Source organism: Panthera onca, chromosome A2 (assembly GCF_046562875.1).
Source record: "Panthera onca isolate mPanOnc1 chromosome A2, mPanOnc1 haplotype 2, whole genome shotgun sequence".
Lineage (NCBI taxonomy): Eukaryota > Metazoa > Chordata > Mammalia > Carnivora > Felidae > Panthera > Panthera onca.
Genome location: NC_138340.1, coordinates 125,391,785 through 125,413,758, shown reverse-complemented (window position 1 = coordinate 125,413,758; position 21,974 = coordinate 125,391,785). Strand labels below are relative to the sequence as shown.

Below are 21,974 nucleotides of genomic sequence, written 5' to 3'. Positions count from 1 at the left end.
TAAGATTTTTAAAGGAAGTTAGAATTGATTGCTTTAAAAGCCCATATGCTGGGTAATTGTTCTATTAAGTATTCCCTACTTTAATATATGTATATATGTAAATATTTAAAGACGTGAACATTTATTTTGTATATTTCTCTGTTTAGAATAGCCTAATTATATTCTCTTTGAGGATGGTGATATATATTTTCTGTGCTCTGTTTTCATACATTCACCTTAAAATAAGCCTTTGTCCTTGATTTTTGTATTATTTCTAAAGCATCTCCTCCCACATTTGAATGCATTCTTTTGGTTAAATGTGCTTATTAAACATTTTCATGCCTGAGCTTCCAGTCACAAGGACATCAGTGGTCAGAGTCCCAAAATCCAGGCTTTTCCTCCAGGCCTTGGTGCATCCCAGTCATGTGACCTTGCACCTCATGGGAAAATAAGAGCCATATTTGACTCATAAGGACTCCTGGTTCTTTTCCCTTAATGTGTGAAAGTGTTTTGTAATCTGCAACTGATAAACAGATGTTAGACATTGTCATTGTAATTGAGAGCCTCCTAATTTTTTCCTGTTGTAATGTACTGTTTTGCTCAATGCCAAATATATGCAGGAGATTCAAATGATCTAAAGTCAGCCTTGCAGCCATCATCACATAGATCACTGAATTCTAGATCTTACTAGTAGTGTCTTCAAATCATGCCTGAATTTTAAAGGGGTCCTGGTTCTTAAGACTGAGTATCTCTGTTAATACATTGAGTACATTCCTTTTTTTCTCCATTCAAAGAAGAAAACAATAAAAGGACCAAACCTACAAAGACTTTTAGTTTGGGGAGCAGGAAGATGAAAACAAAAACAGAAAATAACCAGGGAAGCAACTTGGAGAATGTGAAGTCCGATGTATTAGTGGTAATTGTTGTGGCTGTATGAGGTCATTAAGTGTGAGGAATAGAGATAACCAAGTAAAAACCACTTATTAACATCTGGGAAAAATGAGACTTAGACTAAATAACTTATAAGTCATATAAAATCCAGGGACTCTTTCTTTTTAGGAGTGACGTTCTTGCCAAGAGAGGTTAAAAAAAAGGATTTTATTTTCAATTTTAGTTCTTTCCCTTTCTTAATCATTGTTTTCTGCTATCAGGATTTTGACAGTTTTTCTATCAGAGTATCATTTGAATTAATATTTGCCTTTTCCTAATAAAAATCGCTACAAGTGTAGATTTCCAAGCCCCCCAAGTGAGAGAGATTGAATTAGGGTCTTTGAGAATGTAATCTTAACACGCCCCTCCTAGGTTAATGTTTTCAATCCTAGTTGCATATTAGAATCACCCCCAGTGCCAAACCTAGCACATTCAAACCTCCCAGGTGACTCCACTGTGCTGTCAGTGTTGACACATTGTCCTTAAAAGTGTTTACAAGTCATCTGAGGGATCTTGTTAAAATGTAGATTTGGAGCCCAGGATTCCGGGATGGGACCTGAGAGTCTGCATTTCTAGGGAGCTCTCACGTGATACAATTACTGCTGGAGGGCACTTGGAATACAGAGAACCATTTCTCAGGTTACATTTTGTGGACAACTACCTACACTCTGTTCCAGTCATTTTTGTGCCAGTGATAATTAGCCTTGACTATACATCAGAATCCCTTGTGAATTAAAAAAAAAAAAAGAATCCCTAGAGTTTCAGATTTAGGGGTTCTGGATTAATACTCAAGCATCTCCAGTTTTATTTCGTGCCAGGGATGATTCTAATGCAATCCCAGGGTTTAGACCACTGTGACTTTATATTACTGTATTAGGATAGATTCTCTGAAACTTTCTTTTATTTAGTGGCTCAGTGCTTTCCAACCTTTTTCATGTCATGGCACACGTAGAAAATGATAATATTTGTGTGGCGTGGGGTGGGTGAGTGCTCTCTTCAAAACCTGGAGGTTACGGGCCCCCCGGGACTCTGGTGCTGCCATCCTTAGCCCTCCAGGCCCCATTGGCTGAGAAGCTTTGACAAACTCCTTTCCTGGTGTTCAGTGGAGCTCTGAGAGCCTGGCACACTATACATATAGTGAGTGGGCCCTCAATGAATATTGTCTTGTTATTGCCATTATAATTTGTATTCTGTACTGTGTATCAGTGATGGAACTTCTTTTTCATGTTCGAGCCCAGCCCACCTACAGCTTTATTGTAGCTGTCTTCTTTTCTGGCTGTCCACCAGAAATCCCTACCTAAGTTGTACTCATGTCCTGAGCCCTGTCCCTTCCTCCCACCCCCCTTTGATAGACCTTGTCCTGAGAAAGTCATTACTGATCTGCCTTCTCAGATTTTTTTACAGTTTGTAGACTTTGTGCCCTTTGCTTGAGTGCCCAATGTGTTCTCTCATTATATTGCGTGTGTACCTAAATCATATCTCTCAAAGATTTTATTTTTGATGTTGGATAATGTTTCTTTAAAAAATTTTTTTTATGTCTTTATTTTATTTTGAGAGAGAGACAGAGTGCGAGCAGGGAGAGGGGCAGAGAGAGAGGGAGACATAGAATCTGAAGCAGGCTCCAGGCTCTGAGCTGTCAGCACAGAGCCTGACATGGGGGCTCAAACTCACAGACCAAGATCATGACCTGAGCTGAAGTCAGATGCTTAACCCACTGAGCCACCCAGGTGCCCCTGATGTTAGATAACATTTCTTTAATGTTGTTGGTTTCTAGGAAAATGTGCGTCTAGTAGGCATTTAGATACTTGTTGACTTTAAAGCACTTATAATTCTCAAAAATCTAGGTGCTAGAAAGAAGGCAGGAGCTGAGCTTATGGTATAACAACTGTTTTCTCTTTCTTAAACTGGATCCTACAAAATGTCTTTTCACTTGTTACTTGATTACACAGAAACTGGCCTCTGTTTCATTATAGGTACTATAGACTGAAAATATGATTTCTTCCAATATATTAATTTTATTGTAATATATAGACCTTCATGTAATGGGAACCCTTTGAACAGTTTGGAATGCTTAGATATTGTCTTTAGGTATTTAGGTTTTTATTTAATGGGGTGCATTCTTTAATTTCTCTTACATGGTGATCGTCATTTAACAGTTCAACCCAGTGAGGTGCCAGGTGTCATGCTAGGACATGTAGATATTAAGAGGAATTAAACACAAGCTCAGCTTCAAGGCCTTTCCGTTCTAGCAGAGGAAACTGGCGTGTGCATGACTAGCTATTTAGGTGCTGTAATAAAGTATTTTAGCTAGGATGGCAGGATCAGCTTCACAAAATGCCACATTTGAATTCCTGTGATTTGAAGGATAAAGTAGGAGTTTACAGACAGAAGCAAAAGCATAGCATCATGAAACACTTGGTATTTTAGGGGACTGTTGCCCAGTGCAGTGCGCATGAAAGGCATGTGGTGGGAATCAAGTGAAAACAGACCAGAGTGTGGGCTCCATGGTTTGAGGCTTCGGGAGTTACGAGACTTTTTAGACAAGGGGATGAGATGCTTAAACCTGTACATTTCGAAATTGACTTCATTCTCCAGGATGGATTGTTGATGTGGAACAAGGAGACAATTTACTGGTGGCTTTACCTTCTGGAAAGAAACTTAAACTCTGAACAGACCCTTGAGAACAATAAGAAATGATTAGTAAGGATTGAGTATAGAACTTGTCAAGGTTGATTTGGAAACCTTGTCCAATAGATTTAAGGGGAGCATCCTTAACCTTTTTTTATGTCATTTGTCACTTGAGGGTTAGGGAGGCTAAAACTCTTTAGAATGCTTTAAGTATGGATTAACCTCAATTTAGGAATAAATTGTATTAAATTTTGCAAGTCATTATGGTTTTAGAATACATTTTTCCATATAAATATTGTTACAAGATGAGGTCAGCAAATGCCCACAAATGGGAGAGGAGGCAGCTCCTTCCCAGTGGGAAGAAAGGGAGGTTTGGAATTAGAACCCCTGGCTCCAGGTGATTCTTGCCATTTATCAGCTATGTGCCTTTGGGGGAAATGACCTCTTGAAGGCCTAGTTTTTCATTTGTAAAATAGGAATAAATACTCCCACTGCTGTGTGAGAATCAAATGAGACAGTTTGTGAAGGTAGCTCTGAGTTTTAAGTCAAATGCTAGTTACACGTAGTACACATGTAAGGGAAAATGTAACGTGGATGGGATAATATATTCATGATCAGAAATCTCTGTTGGCTGCAGGAGAGCCTCCTGCAGGTTAGCACAGGAGAGCAAAGGCAGAGGCAGCCCACCTTGGCTTCATGGTTCTTGCTCTCACACCTTGAGGAGGTGGAAAAGGAAAGGAAAGGACTGTGCATTAGAGTGCAAAAGACTCAGCTGAGTATCTTAAAGATGCAGATCACAGGGCTCTACTTCGCAGCAACCCTGATGGGTGTTGGTGGGTGTATTCATAAAGGGGTTCTGGACTTCTGAGTCATCTGCTGGAGCGAGGCAACTTGGGGGAAGGGAAGAGGCTGGGAGAGGAGGTGAGGGCGGGCAGGGGCCGGGTGCCAGGCAGAGAGGGATTAGGGTTTAGGAGCCATTGAGGGAGGATTGAGCTGAACCTATGGAAGAGCCCCTTCTCCCATTTCTTTTTCCTTTCCTCCTGCCCTCCCTGCTGCTGCTGACCACTGTGGGCCAGGCATTGGGATGGGGACAGGGAATGTCCCCTCCCCGTTTTCCCAAGACACTGGACTTGCCGGTGGAGCGATCCAGAGGAAAAGAACAAAGGCCACCTTGGGGAGCTGTGGCTAGAAGGAGGGGGGTCAAAGGGAACTGAGCTGGGGTGGACTTCTGGGACCTCGCCTGCTCACCTGGGGGCACTCGTCCTCCCCTGCTGCCTGCTGCTGGGCTGCGGGTGAGAGGGGAACTAAAAGCTTAGGCACCTGACTGTTTGTAGAGGGAGGCTGGTGGGGGTGTCAAATTTGCACTAAGTAAGTGGGGACTCAATTTTTGGAAAAAAAAATCTATTACTTACATACAAGTGTATGTGTGTGTATCCATCAACCAGAGTACATTCACCCTTATTATGTGGACATGATTTAGATGATTTCGTTTCCCCTTTAATTATATCAAGTTGTACCCATTAGTTCAGCAAACATTTCATTTGAGCTGTGTTCTCCAGTATGTGCTCAGCATCCTGTAAGTACTGTGGTATAAACCTCAGTAAAACATCGTTTCTGCCCTCAGGGAGTTACATTCTAGTTTGTGTAAACAAGATTCTAATAACAGGAGAAGAACAATTTTCAGTGGCTAGGCCTCTCAAATCCCATGAAACTGAAAATTGATATAATGTGACATATAATCTGGTACAGAATTTCTTTAATCAGAAAGTGGAAGGAGTGTCCAGTTTAGCTTCAGAGTGTTGGTAATTTAAGTGCTTCCAGCAAAACATAAGAGCCTTTCAGAATTCTCAGCCATAGGATTGCAATCTTTTGAATTAGATTACAAAGCAAATCTTTCCTTGAACACTTTTCTTCTTATGGAATCGGCTTGGATTTTTGAAAGTTCGGGTTTTTTTCAATGTTCCGATTAAAAGAAAAAAAACATGCTAAATTCACCACAGTACCTTAAAATGACAAAAAAAAATAGCATGTGTATTAAAATGGAAGAAAAGGGATTATCAATTTTGTGACACTCCCAAAAGACTATATAGACAGGGTTGATGATCACTGGACTAAATTTAGAGAAAATCATTTATAATCTTTTCTGTAGGCAAGAATGCAAGAAAAGCTCTTTAGGGGTGACTTCAGAAGTTTTTGTCATTTTATGTCTTTCTGCTTAAATTATATGCTCACAAGGCAGTATCTGCCTTACTGAGGCTTTCATTTTCAAATGAAAAAAATGTATATATATAAATATATGTATACACACACATAGCTTATTTCAATTTTGAATAAATTAAAGCATAACTCTACATTTTTATGTAAAAATTAGTAGTTTCTGTAAAGTATGCTGCATATATCAATAGATAAATTGCAACTTTCCACCCCTTTTATCTTAAGGAAAAAAAAAAAAGAAAGAAGGGAGCAAGATAATTTAAGGTAAGGAAGCCCCGGCTTTTGTCTTACCCTTGCCCCCGCAGTCCTCCTCAAGAGGCCAGGCAGTGTATGGCTTTCATGTTAAAGTTCTTGTCTTCAACTTCCCTTTCTCTGTTTACTTGCTTTGTTTCCTTGGTCAAGTTCCTCCAGTTCTCTGAGCCTCAGTTTCTCACTATATAGTGGGGAAATACTGGTGTCTACCCCATGGGATAGTTGTGGGGATCTACTGGGTTGGTTTAGGTAAAGCACTTCAAAAGTACCTGGCATGTAATAAGAATGAAAATGTCAGCTGCTTTATTATTATTACTACTAAATTGAAAGGAGCAAAGGAATTGAAAACACTGAGTATATTATGAATCGACCCTGGGGGCTATGAAAGAGCTCCATTCAAATGCCCCAAATTCCAAGAACAGTTTAGTGCTTCAGGGATTGAATTAGAGGAAGGCACCAAAGGCCACTCGGTACCTTCCTTCCTTCCGTTCTTCTCCTGAAGAATTGTGGTATTCTGAGGAAGTAGAGAGGTGATTGCCTTGAGAAATCCTATTTATCACTCCAGAGTCCTGAAGGTTAGAGGCTAATTTAAAAGCAGATGTGAAATGCATTGCCACTGAAGTCAGTAGAAGGCAGGATGCCCTCTTTTACCAGAATTACTTAGTATTGTTCTAGAAGTCTATTATTATTGTCAAGTGGGAAGAAGATACTAACAGCAAAATTATAAAATACGAGCAAAATTATTAAAAAAAATTTTTTTAATGTTCATTTATTTTTGAGAGAGAGCACAAGTGGGGAGGGGCAGAGAGAAAGGGAGACACAGAATCTGAAGCAGACTCCAGGCTCTGAGCTGTCAGCACAGAGCTGGAAGTGGGAAGTGGGACTCGAATCCACGAACCATGAGATCATGACCCAAATGGAAGTCAGACGCTTAATGGACTGAGCCACCCAGGTGCCCCGCAAAATTATTATTTTTAAATAATATTGTTCAAAATAGAGAATTGAGTATAAACCAAAAAAAGGTAATAAAATTAATAATTTAGTACGAGTCAAAAATAAGTACATGGCAAAATAATTACACTTCAAAAATAAGTACATTAACAGTATTCAGTAAAGTGTAATAAAAAAGATTTCGTGGATATTAGCAGAAAAATGTTAAGCTCACAAAGGAGACTTAAGAAATATGAATTAACTATGTAACTACTATATTAATTCTACCGATAGGATTTTTGTCAAGGGCAATTGAAAAGCAAGTTGAATAATTGAAGGTATGTACTATGTTTATGGGTATATACATATGGATTCATGTCATCACCGTGTAGCTTCTTTCCAAATTAATTTATAAATGAAACTCCAATTACAATCTCAAAGGGATTCCCAAAGTAGAAGGGTGTAAGGTGTTCCATACATTAAAGATGGCATTTACATTCAGTGAGAGAACGATTTATTCAGAACATGATAGTTAGATTATTGAGAAACTAAAGCCCAAATTGTGTTATGTATGGTGAGGTGAAGTCTTTGAAGGCAGAAACCAAAAAAGAAATGGATGGTAGATTTGTCAACAAGAAAAAATCAAAATTTTGAAAGATCCAAGTAATATATATAACAAATGTCAAATGACAAACCTAGTTAAATATTTGCAGTTTTAGTGATCCAGAAGGAGTAATCTGTCTTTTATAACCATTACTATCTCCTAGGTAACATGTATTTTTTAATATTTAAAAATGTAAATACTTGTTTAAGAAAAAGGCAATAAGATCTAGACTGTTTGGTTTTCATTTCTAAGAGTATTTTATAGTTCAGTTCCTTAGTAGTTATTTAATAAGAAGCCTGCAATAGGGTGAATCTTGTGGCATAAGAAAATTGGTATCGTTTGGATTCATCTTAATATGTTTTTTGTACTTGGACAGAAAGCAACTATTGATTCTCCTATGAGACTGATTTTATTATTAGCTTATTTTCTCTCCCTTACCTTTTCTTTCTTCCTTCTGCCCTGATGAGAGGAAAAACAAAAACAAAAAACCTCTAAAGGACTGAGATACAAGGGAAGTTATTTTAGATTTCTTTCTAAGTCAGCATGACTGTACATAAACTTGGTTTAAAACAAACGCCTGATTTATGGCCCACCACTCCTACATTATACACCTGCTTTGTAAATGAGTAGCCTAAGGAAAACCATCTTGTCTTTAAGATATCGATCATTGCTCTTACTTGCATTCCTTGACATTAAACTTATGTTTTCTGCCCGTATGCTAATCTGTAATCTTTTGAGCTTTTACAAGATGTAAAAAAGTATATAACCTTGTAAAAACTGTTTACTCTCTGAAGCACTTCTCTGTGAAGAGCATGTTTCTTGGGCATGTGTCCTAACTTGGGCTCCCGTAAAACTCTCTTATTTTAGAGATTCTAAAATGTTTGCTTGTTTTGTGTCAACAGCCCTCCCTCTTCCTTCCTTCTTTACTATATTTCATGATAAATTTGTTTAAAAAATAGTAAAATTCATCATAAAAATCCAGATATTGCAGCAATATACAATAAGCGATAGTTTCTTATTTTATTCATCCTCAGTCCGGCGCCCTGAGGTCACCATATACCTTTATTCTTGAGTTATTTCTCACTGTTGTTTCTATTCCTCTGGCAGTTCTGTTTGTGGAAGTTTCCATGTGAGGGTTCCTTGGATAGTTTTTGGCAAATAAAGGGCCCACATTTTGTTGAGTGAGTGAATGAATTTTATAGATACATGCCTAATTCTTTTGTAATCCAGGCTGTTGGATTTTAAGCATAGCCCTGGGGTTTCTTCCAAAGAGTCTCTCTTCTTTCCCCAATCGCTAAGAATCCAACATTTTATATCCCAAATTTTACCATGCTTATTTTTGCAATGCTTTTCTATAAGGTGAACACGTTTCTTTATGCTAACATAGTAATTTAAATTTCTTTTTTCTTCCAGCTGCCTTTGCAGCAGTGTTGCACTGGTAAGATTGTTTTCTTCTCATGTATTTTATGCAGATCATTACAACTTACCAAAGCTATTTCCCATATATATAAAGAAAAAAATTTCAGTATGATAAGGATGAATATATATATATATATATATTAATTACTACAGGCAACACAATAGCTTGAAAAAGTAGTTTAATTGATAAATCAAGGTCAGAATAATGTAATTTTTTAATAAAAAAAAAGAGATCCATTATTGAAGAGGTTATATTTGAAGCCCTATTTCACTTAACGTTAATATAGTGTTCATGTTGAGAGGAAGATTAATTTTTTTAATCTTCTGGATAGAGTGAAATATGAATTTCATTAATCAGATATTTCTGAAATGGGAACCCAATGACATTTATAGTTCATTTATAGTTTTATTGTACTTAGTTTAAAATATTGTTATTCTGGTTCATTCTAATTTTAAAATCTAATTTGAATGTGTTTTCTAATAGAAATTTTAGTAGAGATGTTAAGACATACAGAGTGAAAAAACAAATGTGGACACTTGTCTTTGACTTTCATTACAAAATGATGTGCAAATTTCTAGATTCTTTTATGTTTGCTCTTGGTTTCTTTTCAAAATAATACTTAGCGTAAGTTCAACGCTGCTGCTCTGTTAACTCTTTTGTTTTTGCAGGAGCCATATAACACACCTCTTTGAAAATGATCGCCACTTTTCTCACCTCTCAACGTTGGAAAGGGAGATGGCTTTTCGCACTGAAATGGTTAGTTTTCATGTGGTATTTTAGGCATCTAAAAACTTGAAGCTTTTTATCAGGGAAATTTTCAAAGATGTTCCAAAGTAGAAAGAGCAGACACCTCCCATGCCCCATCCTGCGGCTTCAACACCTGGAGACACAGCCATCTTTCTTTCATTCCCTCACCTCCACACAGCCATCTCTTTTTAAAGGAAGCCTCAGACATCGTATCATTTCATCTGTAAATACTTTCGTATGTATCTCGAAAGAGGAATTTTTTGTTACCCACAGTACTTCTGGCGCACTTGAAAACGATAAACAGCAATTGCTTAATACTGTCAAATGTCAGTCAGTGTTTAAGTGACCTACTGGCTTTTTTTTTTTTTTTTCCTTTTTACAGTTGGTGTGTTGGTAGGCTTGAATTAGGATTCAGACAATGTCTACACATTGTGCTTAGTTGATGTATCTCTTGTCTTTTATTTATTTTTTTTTATTTAAAAAAAAATTTTTTTTTTAATGTTCATTTATTTTTGAGACAGAGAGAGACAGAGCATGAACGGGGGAGGGTCAGAGAGAGGGAGACACAGAATCGGAAACAAGCTCCAGGCTCTGAGCTGTCAGCACAGGGCCCTACACGGGGCTTGAACTCACGGACCGCGAGATCATGACCTGAGCCGAAGTCGGCCCCTTAACCGACTGAGCCACCCAGGCGCCCCTCTCTTGTCTTTTAATCTATAAATTCCACTTCTGATTTTTGTTGTTCTGCTCTTTATTTGTTGAAGAATCCAGGTTATTTATCTTACAGAATTATCCACAGTAATTCATGTCATTTATTATGTTCCACTGCCCCAAGTTTCCTGAATAATTGAGAGAGACCTGATAACTGAAGATTCAGTGGTGTTCTTTTTGTCTGTTTTTTTTGTTTGTTTGTTTGTTTCAGTAGGGATATTTCATAAGCGGGTGTACATTTGCTGTATCATACAAAGAGGCACACCATAATTGGTTGTCTCACTTTCTGTGACGCCAAGATTGATCAGTGGGTTTAGATATTGTCATGTTGATCCTTCCATTATAGCCTAGCCATCAGCCTAGATCAGTTAATTCATTAAGATGACCAAATGTTGATGATCTATTCTAATTATTTTTTTCCTGCATTTGTTAACTGTAATTCTTTTATAAAGAAGAATTTTCCCATAATATTTATTTATTATTTAATTATATATTCTCTGTGTACGCTTTGTACAGGTAAGACAAATAAATGCTTGAGTTTTTCTTTTTATTTACTACTTTCTAGAAAAATTAGTTGGTTTCCTAGCATTTTCTTCTGGTAACTGATGGAGTTCCATCTTTTGGAATAAATCATTATGAACTGATGAATTTTAACATGTTTTGTCAACTTGTAAAACTGTCTTTAACTAATGAGAGTCCTTGCATTGACTTTGTGTCCCTTTGATGTGACCTTGCTAATCTTCTATAGCTTTCATACTTTCTGGTACTATTAGGTGTATCCTTTCCAGACCTGGAGTCATCCAGTTTTCCAGCTTTCAGTTTCTGATCAAAAACAGTGTATTTTTTTTAAGCTGATACCAATTCCTTTCAGTAGCAAGTGGTAGTTAGAGACCACAGTTTTGGTGCTAGAGATGTTTATTGCTATTACAGTTGACCTTTGAACAACAAGGGGGTTAGAGGTCCTGACCCCCGTGCAGTCAAACATCCACGTATAACTTTTGACTCCTTCCAAATTTAATGATTAATAGCTTACTGTTTACCGGAAGCCTTACTAATAGCATGAACAATTGATTAACACATATTTTGTATGTTACATGTATTATAAACTATATTCTTCCCATATAGTAAGCTAGAAAAAAGAAAATGTTATTAAGAAAATCATAAGGAAGAGAAAATATACTGTATTTATTCAAAAAAATCTGAGTGGAACTGTGTAGTTCAAACCTGTGTTGTTCTGGGTTCAGATGTATTTGATACTAGATTGGCCATTGTGTCTAAGCCTTTTTAGTAAACAGAACTAAGAAACAATTTTTAAAAGAGAAATTATGATCTTATATTCGTATTTTAAAGTGCAAATTTAGGATGAGATTTTTTTACTTTGTATTAAATTTATATCTTTATTGTTAGCTTAGGAATCTTGGTTTCAAGTTACTTGTTTTTGAGGAACAAAAGTACCAAAGGTATTATTAAACATATGATTATTGAAAACATTTTAAGATTTTCTTGCATTTCTTTTTGACTTCAGGATATATTCCATTAGGGATGTACAGTAGAATTACTGTATCTTACAGTTATTTGAAATCTTCCAACTTGATAATTAATTCCTTTATTTTGATGTTTGGGGTTTACAAAATTTTTGTTTTGTAATTCAGTAAGATATTTACATGATTCCAAAACAAACCTATAAAACAAGATAGGTTGTAGTAGGTTTCTACGGCTAACATAACAAGGGTACAATAAACCAGGTGGCTTAAAAGCAGAGATTTATTCTCTTAGAGTTTCAGAGGCTAGAAGTGTGAAGTCAAAGTGTGGGCAGGGCCACGTTCTGTCAGAAGGCTCTGTGGGAAGTCCTTCCTTGCCTCTTCCTAGCTTCTCATGGTTTCCGGCAATCCTTGGCATTCCTTGGCCGGCTTTGGAATTGCCATCACTCCAGGCTCTGCCTCTGTCATCATGAGACATTTTCCCCTGTGTCTCTGTGTTTAAATTTCCCTCTCATTGTAAGGATATCACTTATTAGATGTCCTCATTTTAATTTGATTATGTCTTCAAGGAACCTATTCCAAATAGGTTTACATTCACAGGTGCCAGTGCGTATGAAATTTTGGGGGATGTTATTCAACTCATTACAGTAGGAGATATTTTTAAAAAGTGATATGAAAGCTAAATACCATAGTAGGAAGAACCATTTTTTTGTTGTTTTCAATAAATATCGAGGTATGCAAATTGCTTTCATATTTATGAGCTTTAAATCCAGTATGGAATTTGACAGCTGATGTGTTCTGGCCACCAGGGCAGCTGTAGGCAAAATTGTATAGAAGATGCAGGATGTTTCCTGTCTTGCCCCGTACTGCCACTTATACTCCCTCACAAGGGGGCAAGTACTAGTACTTGCTTATTTTTTGTTCTTTGTATTATTCCAACCTCAATATGTCCTATTCGCTCATAATGGGAGTACCACTGCTGTCCTCCCCGACCCACGTGATCCCAGTCCTATGGGGTTCTTACCGTATTCTGAGCTGGACGGAAAGAAAACAGCCTGGAAAACTGGTTGGCATCTGAATGTAATAATTGATATGTAACACATCAATATGTAGCCTTCCTAATATATTTTCATTCTTACATGCAAATCTGGAGGAAAGATGACTGATGGCAGAATTTGGGGGAATCAGATAAGCAGGAAGGGGGAAACATTTTTACTGAGGGAAGATTTCTTGGATCATGGTAATTTATGTTCTGTAGTAAACCACTCACTCACCCTGTTCATAAGGTAGCCTTTTCTAACAATTAAATTAGTATGGGACCTGGGGTTTCTTAGATTATGTATGCTGTCTGAGTTATATTACTTTTTAAATGCTAAAACTATTTTTGAGTAAATTTTGTGTTCAATTATTTAATTTATTTTTTTGAGTTCAATTATTTTAATTAAGGCAAGGTTATACTAACATATCTAGTTCTTTTTTGTAACCTAAGATTGTATTAGTGATCAGAAACTGAAAGCTATTATTTTCCCGATTGCTTTATTTTTCAAAAACAGTGTATTTTTTTTAAGCTGATAAGAGGCATAGTAATTATGTGCTTTTTATTATAACTATAACATGTTTGTTTCAGGGACTGTATTATTCCTACTTTAAGACTATTGTGGAAGCACCCTCATTTTTGAATGGAGTATGGATGATTATGAATGATAAGCTGACTGAATACCCCCTTGTTATAAATACATTAAAAAGGTTCAATCTTTATCCTGAGGTAAGTTACTTTTTCAATTGTGATTTTTTTTTTTTTTTTTTTTTACTTTTTAAAGTGTTACTTGCATTAAATGCTGATTCTAAATGTAAGGTATAGTTCAATATATTCTATTTCATCTAATACTTAAAAAGAAATTATATATATTCTTTTGGAAAGAACTATGAAAAAAATTATTATTAATTTTGGTGGGCTTTAGCCAGTTTCATGGGAACTGTCATGATTTCATGGTTTAGAAAATTTGAAAACTATCTAGAGGGGCGCCTGGGTGGCGCAGTCGGTTAAGCGTCCGACTTCAGCCAGGTCACGATCTCGCGGTCCGTGAGTTCGAGCCCCGCGTCAGGCTCTGGGCTGATGGCTCGGAGCCTGGAGCCTGTTTCCGATTCTGTGTCTCCCTCTCTCTCTGCCCCTCCCCCATTCATGCTCTGTCTCTCTCTGTCCCAAAAATAAATTAAAAAAAAAAAAAAAAAAAAGAAAACTATCTAGATTCGGTGATACAGAGATGATAGCAAGGGAGTGCCATTACATGTCATTTGCCAAATAATGTTTCTTCCCTGTCTGGGATTCTTCACTTAATTGAATGAATGCCCTTTTTGCGGGGAGGGGAAAGACGGATCCACCCAGGAGGTGATCTCAATGATATCAGTAACTTTTTTGGCCTCTCTTTTACTGTCCCTGGCTTCATTTGACACATCCCTAAGCATTTTCCAGGGCTAAATTGAGATGTGACTCAGTGACATCCTCCTTGACTTGATATGAGGTTCCCCTGTTAACACACTGCCCCTGTGACTCCCCCCTCTTAACTTGCCTGAGCTGCTAGACAGCATGTTCTAGGGCTAGGGCAGTGGCTGCCTTGGTCTCTGGGGATCTCAAGCTTGGGCTCTGTACCAGGACTTAGCAGGGCTCTCCGTTATTCCCATTCCACGAGAGAGGAGTCCCAAACTCCATCCAGATCAGTGAGTTAGCTGATTGATTAATGAGGAGATAGAGATAGAGGAGGTAGAGACAAATAACCGCCAAGTTCCAGTGTTTTGTTTTTGTTTCTGTTTTTTTAAGTTTATTTATTTTGAGAGAGAGAGAGTGAATGGGAGGGGCAGAGAGAGAGAGAGAGAGACAACCCCAAGCAGGCTCCACACTGTCAGCACAAATCCCAGTGCAGGACTTGAACTCACGAATTGTGAGAACATGACCTGAGCAGAAATCAAGAGTTGGAAGCTTAACCTGCTGAGGCACCCAGGCACCCCTGTGTTGTTTTACTAATGTACTTCTTATGAGTACTTTCTATAACCGTGTATACATTTATTTTTACAGAAATGGGATCACATAGCAAATATTCTTTTATAAGTCCTTTTTGTCTTTTAGGATATTTGTAACAATCTTCCTGTGTCATCTTTTCTTCTGCAACATCATTTTTGGTGGCTGTATATCCAATCTCCCATTGTTTATTTAGTCCATCTTTTATGAAAATTTTGGCTGTTTTCAATTTTTAAAATATTCTAATACTGGCATGAGCATTCTTGAAGCTAAATTTCTATACATGTCCTTACGTTTTTTAGAGTATAAATTTGTTGATGTGGAACTATTTGGTTCAACAAAATATATACTTTAATGACTTTGGTATGTGTTGCTAAAATGTTTTCTAGATAGGTTATACTAATCGAAATTACCACTGGCAGTGTTTTTGAAAATGTTTATTTCCTTGAATCCCTGCCAATTTGGTAGACAAAAAAATTGAAATCACATGATATATTTTTCTCACTGCTATATATGTGTGTATATATGTATTTCGTTCGGTGCTATACATTAAAAATGCATTTTTACTTATAAAAGTAATGGTTTATGTCCTTTGTCTATATTTCTATTGCAATTTTGTAGGGGTACACTTATTATATTCTGGATGTTAATACCAGGCTATTTGGGTAAACCTTTTCCTCCGGTTTTTGTTTGCCTTTAACTTTGTGTATGATATGTATGTATTTTTTCTGTGGCATACCTATTAATCTTTTAAATTTTAATCTTTTAAATTTATGATTTTTCATATTTGTAAAAAAATCTTCATTCTTTTAATTATTTTTTTGGCATTTATGTTTTGAATGTTTCTGGAATTTATTTTATTGCACAGTATTGGAATAGGAATCTAACCTTATATTTTTTCAAAATGGTCTCATGTGTAACCTAACACTTTGATGAGTGGTCCATCTTCTTTCTCCCTACTGATTTGAAGTAGCTTTCTTTATTATATACAGAATTATTCTACGTATATGCTTGCATCTGTTTTGGGGCTTTGTATTCTGTGTTGGGTTAGGTTGAGGTCCTGGAGAGCAGGCTTTCAGATGGAGATTTGCATATAGGAAGTATCTAGAGGAGTGCCCTTGGGGGCAACACCTAAAGGGGATGAAGGAAGTTGGCTGAGGCTGGAGGAGTTGGGCTCTGATGCAGTCACAACAGAGGCTGCAGGCAATCCCACCCAGAGCTCTGGAACTGAGATGGCCCTGCTGGGAGTTGTCCTTGGCCTTTACATCCCTCCCTATTGACTAGTCTAGTATTGAATGCCCAGTTACCCGTGGGTTGCCTTTGGGTCGCCTTTGGGTCAGGGTGTAATCTATAATGAATTTACTGTCCTCCAGTTGAGGGTAGTTCCCAGAGTGGGACTCTGGTGGGAGCTGTCAGCCACCAACCCTCCCAGCCCCTGAAGAAATGAGTGTCTCAGCCCTGGAGGAGGATATGGTAACACTCCTCGAGGCCTCTGCCATGATTACTTTGATCTGTCTGGCTCTTCTTCCCGCATCACACTGTTTTAATTTTTGTAAGTAGCAAGTTTTAGTATCTGTTAGATAGAATATTCCCTTTGGTTATTCTCCTTGTTATAGTGCCACATAGCACTTCTAGATAGACACTTGGGATTTTGCTTAGCATTGTTTTATGTTTATGAGTTAAACATAAACATATGTGAGGGAGAAGTCACATCTTGAGAAATTAGATCTATTCAAGAGGACAAACTATCTTTCTATTTGTTCATCTCTTCTTTTATGTTCCTTAGTAGAATCTTATAGCTTTTGAAAAATATAAATCTTGCGTGTTTCATGTTATATTTTATTCTTATGTATGGGTGAACAGTTGAAGCCTGGCTAATGAAGAATCTATGCAGGGGATTGTAAAGCTTACTTGACTAAATTTAAAGGGAACCAAGTGGGTAAGTGTAGGAAAGGAAGGTTTAATAATCATCAAAATATCTCAAAAATATTCTAGTAATGAAACTGTTGATGATAATATCTTTTCTCTAAAAATCTAAAAAAATGCCTCTATTTTCTTAAAAATAGGTAATCTTAGCCAGCTGGTACCGGATTTATACCAAAACAATGGACTTGATTGGTCTTCAAACCAAGATATGTTGGACGGTTACCAGAGGAGAAGGACTCAGTCCTATTGAAAGCTGTGAAGGCAAGGTTCTTTCTGTGATATTGTGTCAGAGGCTTCTGCTAGATTCAAATGGCTTGGGAACACTGGAATTAATTGGAGACTGCTTCACTTACATTCTGCCCTGCGAGGCTGGGCTCGTTTGGGGCTGTCGGTTGGAACACCTACATATGCCTTTTCCATGCATCTTTGGCTTTTGAGCCGGATAGTACATCAGGGTAATCAGGCTTTTCATGGACTCCAAGTTGGATACTGCTTGGCCTCTTCTAGTCTTAGAAGTCACATAGTATGGCCTCTGCCATCGTCTGTTAAAGCAGTCACAAGCCCAGCCAGACTCAAAAGCATGAGCATAGATCCTCCCCTTCCCCAATACCTCGAAAGGAGGAGTATCTGAATTTGTAGCCCTGTTTTAAAACCACGGCAGTTGGAGCACCTGGGTAGCTCAGGGAGGTGTCTGACTCCTGACTTCAGCTTACATCATGATCTCAGGGTCCTGTGATCAAGCCCCGCCTTGGGCTGTACGCTGGGCTTGGAGCCTGCTTGAGATTCTCTGTCTCTCTCTGTCTCTGTCTCTGTCTCTCTGTCTGTCTCTCAATAAATAAACAAATAAGTAAATAAATAAGTAAATAAATAACTTTAAAAAATAAAAATAAAAAATAAAACCATCACAGCTACTGCCCTGTTCTCATCTCTGTTCTGCAGTAGTGTCATGTGTTCCTACGGGAACCAAGGCAACCATTGAAGATATCTGTGCCATTTTCAAAATAAGCACATTTTAATATAAATTGCCAGACACACAGAGTAATTTATAGTTAGAACATATGTTTTTTTTTTTGTTTTTTTTTTTTAAAGGATTGGGAGATCCTGCTTGCTTTTATGTGGCTGTAATTTTTATTTTAAATGGACTAATGATGGCATTATTCTTCATATATGGCACATATTTAAGGTAAGACTGTTCATCGAGAATATTTTGGTATGTATTATAACACTATATACTAAAATAATAAAAATGGTGAGATAAAGATTAACTTTTGGTTCAGTTTTATAATATTTCTAATAGATCTACTTGTAGATACAAAATTCTTTCCTGTTTGAATGATTTCACCATTGGCATAGCCAGCCAAACTTAAAATAATTTTAGAGGCTTAAATAGAGAAGGGTGGGGATATTTGATTAATTTTAAATATTTATAGGCTTTTAAGCATAAATAATATATTGTTTACATAAAATATAAGGAAAGGACCACTCATTATCAAATGGTGTTAACAATTCTATTTTGCTGATGTTAAAATAGAAATATATTTTATACAGATATTTAATATCTGACCTGGTATACTTCACAGGTGAATAATAGTCCTTAAAGTAAAAGATTGACAAATTTTGTAAGCATCTTTATTTTTCTTCTTTTTTTGACAGTTTGTTACATTGTGTACTTGTTTGAACAATTTTACCTTGAGAATATGTTTAGAATTTTTTTATATTGCTTATAGATTCCTTGTAGTACAGAAGTATGAGCATAGGTATATGACTTTCAATTTGGGTTAATGAGTTTGAATCTGCTGTTATACCATTATCTTTGCCTTGGAAGTACTGGTATTTTCAGTATAGTGCCTCAAAGATCTCTTTCATTCCTAGCTCAGTGTTTGAGCAGATAACAGTAACTTCATAAATATTTGTCAGATGAGGAAGTTATTAGAAGATCAATTTAAAGTATATTTGCATATAGATTTAAGATACTTTGATGCTAATATTTCTGATTTAGCTATAACAAAGTTTTTTTAATCATGTCACTAGAGGAGACTGAAATGAAAATGCGTGATTAAAAGGTGATGTGGAAGATTTTGTTTTTGAAACAAGCCACACAGATATCTTAACCAGAAGTATATGTTAATTGGTCAAGAGGAAGTCCACCTGAAGGAGAGCATGGCCAGTGTGCCTTGTATTATGATGAGCCTAAGGTCTTTGCTTTGGGAGGGGGTCCGTCATTTTGCTAAGTACTGCCTAGCTGTCTAATGGATGGGTAGCTTTATTGCGTTTGGGATATTTGATTTTGAGGAAAAGAAGTTAAAATGTGGAACATGGCATTGTTGCTAAATTGCCGACCTATAGTTATGCTACCTTTTTAATTGAAAGAAGAATTTCTAAATATTTAATACGCATGCAGTATCATTTCCTTATAATGCATCGTTTTGAAGGCCAAGGGTATGACATCCGCTGCAGAGACTCCATTTTGTGGTTTTGACTGAGAGGTTCTCAGTGGTTTAGGCCCTGACCTGAGATTTCTCAGTCTTCAGCTCCCGCTGTCCCCAGACAGCAGTTTTCTCCCTACATAGGAGACACGTGTTCATTTGTCTAGTCCACATAAAGTACGTACCAAGTGGCTTCTTTGTGAGCTGGTGCGCTTGGGTTTTGACAGCATGTGGTGAGGTGAGTGGGAGATGAAAGTGGTGCTGAGCGCACGTAAATGGGAGACAGCCAACAAGGATAACGCGCTTCTAGTGCTGGTGGCAGAAGTTTGTTCTGGGTGGAGGGTTGCTTTAGCCGTCCCCTGGAGGGTCAGGGCATTTTGGATAGGTGGGGGAGGAAGGAATTCCAGGGAGAGGCAAAGGTGGAAAACGTTGGATGTAGAAAGCAGATGAGTTTTACTGGGATGCAGATTATTGAGGAACATTGTTGAAGATTAAGATTGGAGAAATGGTTTGGCTGGTTGGTGCATGACCTTGGCCGGTTTGAGACCTATTCCAAAGCAAGCAAAGACATTCAGAAATTGACCAATGGAGGGACAGGATTCAAACTAAACTATGGTCTCATGAGACCCTTGATTTTCACCTGTCACTACAGTTAGCCAGTAACTCCTTTAGCATAGCATCTGTCAAACTGCAGGGTATGGCCTACTCGGTGATTTTAGAATCAATTTAATTGGTTTGGCGCAGCAGTATTTTTCACATGAAAAAGAAAAGAATACAAATGTACATCATAGATTATACAACACTTTGTAAGATAGGTAAGATTTAGAGAAACTTCTATTTGCTATTTATTGTATATACGTGTATACACGTGCATGTGCTGAGCTGTAAAGTCTCATTTCTTATACTTTGAGTGTAAAAAAAAAAAAAAATCTGTAGACCACTGCTACTCAGTATGAGGGAGTGATTACCTTACTCATTTGAGTGTTTCCAAATAGCTGTTTTTGGTTTCTCTTCCTGGCTCCGAGGGCTGCAGCCTGTTTCAGCTTCACCCACTTGCCTTTTTGTGCCCCAGCCTTTCAGGTGTTGCTTGACTCTTGGACCCTGAGGGTGGTCTGCCTTATGCACCTGGGCTTGGATATAGACCCGCGGTAGTGCCACACGTTTTCACTTCTCTCCTTCTCCCTTTGCTCTGTTTGCGGGCATTTTTTTTAACCCTACCTGAGTAATCACTTTAGCTTGAGCCAAATGTGTCCTAAACTCATTTCTTTCCAGCCCCAAATGAGTATCTAGTTCTTGTACATTAACAGAGCCTTTTCTAGAGAGCCTTGACTATTGCACTGTGCCCTGAGGGCAGATGTGTAAATTAGAGTCCAGTGGTGATCCTGGTTTATATTGTGTTGAACAGAGTCTTCAGTCACGTCTTTTCTATCAGTTTTTTTCATCGTATTTTAGAATGTTCTTAACATGAGTATTTTTAGAGGTCTTAAATTGCTAGGTAGTTCTTATTGTTTTCTTTCTTGGTGGTTAGTTCTGTCAACCTTCTAACTTTATAAAGTGGGATAAAGCTGCAGACTTCTTAACATGTGGGTTAAGAATAAAGAGGAGGATATCTATAACTGTGGTTAGAATCTTTTTATAAATTGTATTATATAAATTTACAGGCAGATTGAGTATGACATTTTTACTCCAGAAGTATATTTCTTTTTAAATAGTACAGATATAAGTTTTCTGAAGTCAGATAAGTCAATCCATTTCACAAAAAAAAGAAAAAATGGAAGTGGAAGGAGAAACAGAAAACACAGCCAAATGGTGAAATGGGGCTGGGCTGCCAAGCTCTGACTTGAGATGAAGTAAGATGTTTTGTCAATACAACCTATTCATGATGTATCTCTTTTTCTGGAATTCTCAGTGTTCTGTTTTTGTTTTTGTTTTTAATAAAACATATGTTGTTATTTTCTAAAAGCTGTTTTGTTAATTCATGATTACAGTTATCTATTTCATAAGATACCCTGACATGTTTCAGCTACAGACTAACAGTTTCTGGAGGCCAGTTTCATAAGACTTGGTATGTGCAAGTTTCCATTCTGCAGGAAGGAGGATTCTCTGAGGGAACCTTCAGGGACTGTTAGGAGCTCAGCTGAGCTAGGAGAGGGAGCTGAGCTGTCAAGTATTGGAGTCGTCCATTAAAGCAACAAGCCAAAAACAAAAGAGTTAAGCCTTCTGTCACTTACTGTGATAATGTAGCATGAGTCTAAAACTGGAGAAAACACAGACTACCCCTGTCCCACTTCCCCCCATGAAACAGTGCACTGGTTGAGAAGTGGGGGACCAGTGTAGACATGGGGGTCATCTCACTGTTGAGGAAGCCCTGAACAAAAGGCTACAGCAGTTTTATGGACCCTGAGGTAGGTGGGGGAAGGGCAAAGGGGAGATGGCTAGGAATGGAAAAGTACTGGGTACTGAGTCAGACTGGGGGAAAGTATCTTCAGAGCTCCCCCTCTCATCCCTCTATAAGGAGCCCTTGGCAGAGGCATCTGAAGAGGACTTCTGCCCAAAGTCTCAGATAAAGAGACCTAGGAATGAAGGCAGCTGGGGGTAGGAATGCAAAGATGTGAAGGCCATGACTGGCCAGGACATCCTGAGTCCTCAGAGACTGCCATGCACCAGGTGTGTGGGGGGAGGGTAGCTGTCTCAGTGAGGCCTGTCAGGT

The 21,974-nt window shown here is 37.7% G+C and overlaps 1 protein-coding gene across 6 annotated transcripts in view; it reads left to right on the top strand.

Annotated features, from left to right (window-relative positions):
- Positions 1 to 21,974, top strand: part of DPY19L1 (dpy-19 like C-mannosyltransferase 1) — a 105,029-nt gene that overhangs the window by 17,342 nt on the left and 65,713 nt on the right. For 5 of the 6 annotated variants that reach the window (XM_078440645.2, XM_078440642.2, XM_078440640.2 and 2 more), the window contains exons 2-6: positions 8,951 to 8,975; positions 9,626 to 9,713; positions 13,524 to 13,661; positions 16,979 to 17,099; positions 17,928 to 18,021. In XM_078440645.2, the coding sequence (XP_078296771.2) occupies positions 8,951 to 8,975; positions 9,626 to 9,713; positions 13,524 to 13,661; positions 16,979 to 17,099; positions 17,928 to 18,021 (466 nt within the window). Of the gene's footprint in view, positions 1 to 5,997; positions 6,016 to 8,950; positions 8,976 to 9,625; positions 9,714 to 13,523; positions 13,662 to 16,978; positions 17,100 to 17,927; positions 18,022 to 21,974 lie in introns of those variants that run through there. The other variant, XM_078440648.2, reaches the window with a different exon arrangement.